Below are 7,644 nucleotides of genomic sequence, written 5' to 3'. Positions count from 1 at the left end.
CCGACCGCTTCAGCCTCCCAATCCACAAAAACCCAACAATCCTTTACATTTTTTTTTCCTTTTCTTTCTTTCTTTTTTTTTTTTTTTTTTTTTTTGGCTTTTTGAGATAAGGGTTTCTCTGCATAGCCCTGGCTGTCCTGGAACTCAGTTTGTAGTACTGGCTGGCCTCAAACTAAGAGACCTGCCTAACTCTGCATCCCTAATGCTAGGACTAAAGGCATGCACCACCACCACCTAGCCAATCCTCTACTTTCAAAGGCAAGCAGTGGTCCATATACAAATCTAAGTGATGCTTTTATAATATGAAATTTGATTAATAAAAATAAAAAAATAAAAAGAACCCGGTGGCAGTGGCACACACTTTTATTTTCAGCACTTGGGAGGCAGAGGCAGGCAGATCTCTGTGACTTCAAAGTCAAAGTCAGCCTGGTCTATACAGTGAGTTCCAGGACTGCCAGGGCTGTTAACACAGAGAAAAACTGTCTCCAACAAAACAAAACAAACAAACAAACAAACAAAAAAAGTTTATTCATTATATCTGAATTACTTTGTTTCTAAGCCAAATGTTTTCTGAAATAGTAGTAATGCTAAATGCTTATACTAGCAAATCTGAACCTAGTCAATGAACAAAAAAGAACTTTGTTACGTAGTTTTTACTCAAAATTACCACGTTAAAAATAAAATGGGGGGGGCTAGATAGATGACTCAGAGGTTAAGAGCACTGGCTGCTCTTCCAGAGGTCCTGAGTTCAATTCCCAGCAACAACATGGTGGCTCAGAATCATCTATAGTGAGCTCTGGTGCCCTCTTCTGTTGTACAGGCATACATGCAGGCAGAACACAGATAGATAGATAGATAGATAGATAGATAGATAGATAGATAGATAGATAGATAGATAGATAGATAGATAGATAGATAGATAGATAGATAGAAAATTTTTTTAAAAAAATGTGGTTGGGCAGTGGTGGTGCTGTCTTTAATCCCAGCACTCGAGAGGCAGAGGAAAGCATATCTCTGTGAGTTCAAGGCCAGCCTGGTTTACAGGGTACGTTCCAGGGGAGGTTCCAAAGCAAAACAGAGAAACCCTGTCTCAAAAAAATAAATCAATCAATCAAAATAAATAAATACATTAAATTAAATCAAACGTGATACTCCAGAACATTCATTTTAATGTCGAACTATTAATCATGACAAAAGAGAATATTAAACTAGAAGGCTAATTTTCAGAGTTACTGTAAGAATTTTCTAGGGAGGGCAATACAGGTCAAAAGGCAAAGGCATTTATAGCCAAGCCTGGTGAGTTCATTCCCTGGGACCCACAAAAATGAAAGGAGCAGAACTAAATCCTATAAATTATCTCCAACCTCCACACTTGCACTATGGCATATGACACCACATATATAAGAGAACGTAATTTTAAAATTACAAAAAAGTTCCCTAAAAATAAGTTGTATAGAATTATATAGCATTTCCATAAAAGTATATTCTCAAATGTTTTATTGTATTAGCATAGGTAAACTAGAGGAATGTTAATGATGTAAACAAACCTAGACCAATTAGTACAAAAAAAAAAAAAGGCAATCTGTCATGTGGCTAAGTGTGTTCATGCGCACACTTACACTCTCTCAACAACATACCTTTCCAGTAGCTCTCTGCTCTCCTGCACATCTCTGGCAGAAAGTGTGAGAAGCATAAGGTTAGCGTAGGCTAGAAGTAAGTCTTTACTGGTTGCTCTCCAAGTACTTTTATCGGAATCCAAACACTGCAGAGACTCCAAATATTCCTATTGTTTTAGAAAAACAATAAATCTTTAACAGATTTTTTAAAACTGACCATTGTATGCTACAAAATCTTTGGTCCACTATTATTATAACTATAAAAATGGCAATTTTTACACTGGCCTTATAAATAAAAATGCCAAATATACACACAGAGACACACACACATTTTTTTATCCCAATCTATCCAAAATTTCATTTTATAGTTGTGCTCTATTGATGAAAGAAATTTAAATGTTGAAGAACACTTAAATATGAAGGAATGTATGATAACTATCCATCTAGAAAAGGAGACAAATAGCTTTCACCTACCTTAAGAGTCTGTACAACACAGGAATTCCATTCTAAACTTGAACGTAGGGTTATATTCTTCTCTGCCTCGTGGCAGTGGGCCACAGCATCCTTCAATCTTTTATTTGAACGGTACAGCTCTACTAGTCGGATATTCACATGAACATCATCAGGTCTTGCATAAAGTTCTGACTGAATCAAGTCAAAAAGTTTATTCCATCCATCTTCACCTTTACAATCTAAAAGCTGTTCCTATTTGGGAGAAAAGTCATTAAATGTTGAGTAATACTGATACTAAGCCATAGGTTCATGCAAAACCTTCAACTATATCTAGCTCTAAAAAAGTACACAGCATAGGTTACCACTCCACATAAACTATTAACTCCTTCACACTTACTTCCAGATGTTAACAACTTCGCGTGAAAGTAGCACTTAGCTACCACAGTACCCATGACTGTCCATATTCACCTCAGAGACTTTAGTAAGACTACTATTGCTTCACATCTCTGTATACGTGGTACAACCTACCCGATAAACCCTTACCACCAGGATCCTCACCTGCATACCCTGCAGCTCACAGAAAGTGTGACTCAATTACTTAAGTCCAACGTCTCACACTGATCTGCTATAGTCATCATCTACTAGTTTCCCCTCTTGAAACTAAATGAACAGTGAGTATTACGACGTCACGAGAGCCCCAAGCAGCTCTTCATAACAGCTCCCTCTCATAGTCTATACACAGGAGGGATTCACGGTTTCTTCACTCCCTACTATCACCTCCAAATCACATGTCCTCCCACACTTTTTGTAATTCTAGGGGGAGTGACTTTTTCATCCCTAACAATTACCTTTATAATTAGCAAATAGGTAGGGTAGTAGCTTAGTTACTCAGTTCTTTAATCATCTCATACAACGTTCAGACATTTGTCATTGATACAAGTCTTCCAAACCTATTATTTGATCATAGCGCTCTGACCAGGTGTTCGCCAGTTCACTCAACACCCCAGCGCCACATCTGTACTTATCCACTATGAGAAGCTCTTTCAGCACACTTACATTGTCAAGCTTTAATTATCCACAACACATGGGTTTACTTTCTTCTCCATCAAGCTAAAATGCAGTAATTCTTAATAGTCTACATTACTGCTTGTTTACAAAAATCCCTCCACCTAATTCCCTCTACCTTTCCTATGAGGACCCCTATACCATTCTCTCTGTGCTGCCATAAACAGTTGAACAACTGGAGATAGGGCATACAGGAAATTAGGAAATTTCAAATTCAGGCTGATTTGATTTTCATGATCTCATGCCTCAAACTAGTATTACCTATAATGAAGTACCATTTTACTTCTAATAAATGCATATTCTCTACTCCCTAAAAGGACCACATATTCTTTCAACCCTGATGTTCAACCTTTGGCCTTGACTTATCCTTCACTAAGAAAAGTGAAGCTATCCTGATGTATAAATTCTATTTTACTTTACCTACATATTTATCTTCTATCTTTGCCTTAAAAACATCGCCAGTAGCAATCTATACATTTCCTAACCTCCTCCATTAATCTCTCTCCTTCTGGGTCATTTCCAAAAACTTATGGTTGGCTTCTTTTAATCCGCAAAAAGAAAGCCTGGGCTTTGATTATGCGTGAAATACTAAATTAAAAACAAATTTTTTAAAAGGAACATTATACCTCTTTCAAAATAAGTTAATTGCTGAAACTTCTAAAGAAATATGTATAGGCCAGGCATAGTGGCACACACTTTTAATCCAGCACTCAGGAGGTAGGAGCAAATGGATCTGAGGCAAGCGTGGTCTACAATGTGAGTGGAACAGCTAGAGCTACAGAGAGAAATCCTGTCTTGAGGGTGGGGAAAATACACACACATATATGTATAATGGCATTAAAAGGAACAAGTTAAAAATAAATATACATTTATGTACACCTTTAATCCTAGTACTCTAGAGGCTAAGTCAGGAGGACCACGAGTTTGGGGCCAGTCTAGGATATGAGCAAGACAGTCAAAAACAAACAAATGTAACAGTCAAAGCTGGATATGACAACATGGGAAAACCCAAAGCCATACAAAGTAACATTAAGAATTTTTAACATTTTTAGTAATTATTCTGAATAAACTGTGTTTTTATTTTCTGTTTGAGAGCCTCATGCTTCCAGTTTTTAGAACACAACTATTTCTATTACTCTGAGACAGGGTCTCATTACATAGCCTTGACTGCCTTGAAACTTGCTATGTTATACCAGGCTGGGCTTGAAATCATAGAGATCTACATTCCTCTGCTTCCCAAGTGCTTAGATTAAATATATGCACTACTATGGCAGGCTTGAACATACTTCTTTCTAGTTGTTTTAAGCTTTCAACCCATAAATAATTATCTAACAAAGAAAATTCTATGCCAGAGTTCCATTTACACCTTAGCTACATGCACACAAGTACATGTACGTACGTACACGTACACACGTACACACACACACCCCTTACCTCCACTGGTCACAAAATGATACAATGTACCATAGCAACTACATTGTACGGAATTATAAAACTATAAAATCACTAAAATATTATTCTAGAATAGTAACTGAGGTATCATTTGTAAAGTATTACACTGCCTAGTAAGCCAACACTCAGAAAGGTTTTACAAGATTTAAAGATTTTTAGAGAAAATATGAATGTACTCTAAGTTTGCTATTGACAAGGATTTATGCTTAAAAACACTAAGAATAATGGTATCTGAGTTTTTTCCTTCCATATGTTGCTTGGGTCGTGACTTTACCTTCAGCTTATAAATGGCAGGACTTCCTGGGAAAAGTTTGGCTGCTCTTTCAACCCAGTATTTTGCTCTTCCATCAGTCACGTCATTTTTACAAAGCAATTCTGCAATTTTTAACACAAGATCTTTCTGTGTTGGGTTTAATTCCACTGAACGCTGATATCAGAAAAATACCAAAAACAGAAATTATAAAGTGAACATAAGTGTAAGTATATACAATCACCTAAAAAAAATTACTACACATATTAAATTTTATCTCCAATTTTTCAAAGATTTTTTTTGGGGGGGGGTTCAAGACAGGGTTTCTCTGTAGCTTTGGAGCCTGTCCTGGAACTAGCTCTTGTAGACCAGGCTGGTCTCGAACTCACAGAGATCCGCCTGCCTCTGCCTCCCAAGTGCTGGGATTAAAGGCATGCGCCACCACTGCCTGGCTTTTTCAAAGATTTTTTAAATTATTTTAATTATATGCATGTGTTCCTGTATGTGCACATATGCAAAACATGAATGTAGATACTCAAGAAGGCCAAAAGAGGCTGTCAGATTCCCTAGAAACTGACTTACAGGCAAGTATGAGCTGTTCCACTTGGTGCTGGGAACCAAACTCAGGACAAGTATAGTGAGCACTCAACCTGAGTTATCTACCTTACAGCTTTTCAAAATCCGATTCCTAAATGATTTTATTTTAAAGTGGTTAGAGTCACCAATATTTTTTGTGGAGTAGATATGGTCTCAGATACCTTTTATCTCAGCACTCAGGAGACAAAGGCTAGAGTATCTCTATGAGCTTGAGGCCAGCAAGTTCTAGGGCACCCAGAACTATATAAAATGCCCTCAAAAAACAAACCTAACCAAAACAGAAAAAAATAGTTGTGACTATAAATTAAATAAATTTTGTATTGCTTAGTTAAATTTTTTAAAAATATGAGGTTATTGTCTCTGACCATTTTCAGGTTTTACTTGTTTTGTTTCCAGGGGTGTAGGTGCTCCTGTGCCATGGTCAACCAGTTGAAGTCATAGGACAGCTCCCTCCTTCCACCTTGTAGACTGCAGGAACCAAACTCACCTGGTCAGGCTCAGGCACCTTTACCAGCTGGGCCATCTCCCCAGGCTACACTATATTTTATGTGTTTTAAATATTCAAAATTTTAGCCCGATGGTGGTTGCGCAAGCCTTTAACCCCAACACTAAGGGCAAAGACAGGTGGATCTCTGTGAGTTCAAGGCCACCCTGGCCAAAGGAGGGACAGGCTTCAAAGCAACCAAGAAACCCTGTCTCCCTCGCCACCCCCCAAAAATCAAAATTTTAAATATGTTCCAAACTAAGCCACTTAATAGTATTAATGCTCTTTTCACTACATTGATAAAATTAATATGAATTATTTATTACATACCATAGGCATCACCTGTATGGCTATGTAAAGGTTACAATTTAAAAAAAATATTTACAGGTTTTTAGTCTACATGTATGTCTGTGTACCATGTGTGTGATTGTGCCCAAGGAGGCCAGAAGAGGACATCAGATTCCTTGGGAGTAGAATTACAAATGGCTGTAAGGCACCACACGGGTGCTGGGTTGAACTCCAGTTCCTCTGGAAGATGAGCCCAAACGCCAAACTCTTCATTGATGAGCCATCTCTCCAGCCTCACAGAGGCTGTACTTTAATTCCATAATTACCTTATAACATTCAACAGCTTTGTCTGTATTTTCTTCAGCTTCATAAAGAAGACCCAAAAATCTGTGGGCTTTAGGGTCCCTCTCTTGCACATTAATATATGTAGAAATGTATCTGTTTTAAAAACAAGAGTCATCGATTAAACATGTTTTAAAATACAAAACTAAACTTCAGATCATTACACTTATGACTCTACTGAAATATTGACAGAAGAGTGCATCGTAAACCAAGCACCCACCAATTCTTCTACTGTAAGTCAGTTACTAGCTACCATATTTATTTAACACAGAGTACCAAAATATCCACTGCAAAGTAGCTAACAATCACACAGAGACAACAACACATTTCCTTATTTTACTGATTTACTCAAGATGTATTTACTCGTCCTCAGCAAGAGCAGCTGAGTACTCTTAATCACCAGTCCTCTCTCCAGGCCCTCATTTTACTACAAAGTGCTACACTTGCCAAATGATTGTTCTTTTACTACCTACAAGAAATGAATGCATAATTTTTTTTTACTTCCCCATCGTATTAAGTAAACCACTAAAGAGTTTCGCATAATAAGCAATGATTATAATCAACAAACTACAATGAAAAATTTTTAAGTGAGAATGTTAAATACTAAAAATGTTTCACAAACCAAGAGAATATATTTACCTTTTAAACAAGAAAATAATCTCTAAGTACTATACTCAGCTAAATTTGAACAGCAGAAAAATGTCTTGACTACCCAAACAGAACTAATTCTCTTCTCTTCCCATCCTGAATTTGGGAGGGAGTGTGTCTGCTGCAGTATATACATGGACAATCTGCAGAAGATGGTGCCGGGGGTCTAGCTCAGGTCCATCAGGCTGGTGGCGGACGAACACCTTTATACACTAAGACATCTCACCAGCCCCTAATTTCTATGTCTTATATCAAGCAATATAAAATCAAGTAACAACAAAAATAAAGTTATCTTCTGGGTTCATTAACAATGTGATAGAAAAAGACCAAACACGAAAACTGAGAAGAAAAACTCTAATATTAGCCGGGCGAAGGTGGCATACGCCTTTAATCCCAGCACTCGGGAGGCAGAGGCAGGCGGATCTCTGTGAGTTCGAGACCAGCCTGGT

At 37.5% G+C, this 7,644-nt stretch overlaps 1 protein-coding gene across 1 annotated transcript in view; it reads right to left on the bottom strand.

The window, feature by feature from the left end:
• Positions 1–7,644, bottom strand: part of LOC101991354 (E3 SUMO-protein ligase RanBP2) — a 61,079-nt gene that overhangs the window by 41,510 nt on the left and 11,925 nt on the right. The window contains exons 3-6 of the mRNA XM_005371547.2: positions 6,532–6,643; positions 4,861–5,013; positions 2,091–2,321; positions 1,638–1,783 (exon numbers count right to left, since the gene is read on the bottom strand). Coding sequence (XP_005371604.1) covers positions 1,638–1,783; positions 2,091–2,321; positions 4,861–5,013; positions 6,532–6,643 — 642 coding nt within the window. The remainder of the gene's footprint in view (positions 1–1,637; positions 1,784–2,090; positions 2,322–4,860; positions 5,014–6,531; positions 6,644–7,644) is intronic.

The sequence above is a fragment of the Microtus ochrogaster genome, unplaced genomic scaffold (assembly GCF_000317375.1).
Source record: "Microtus ochrogaster isolate Prairie Vole_2 unplaced genomic scaffold, MicOch1.0 UNK113, whole genome shotgun sequence".
NCBI lineage: Eukaryota > Metazoa > Chordata > Mammalia > Rodentia > Cricetidae > Microtus > Microtus ochrogaster.
Note: the sequence above shows the minus strand (reverse complement) of the source record. Positions and strands in the feature narration are given on the sequence as shown.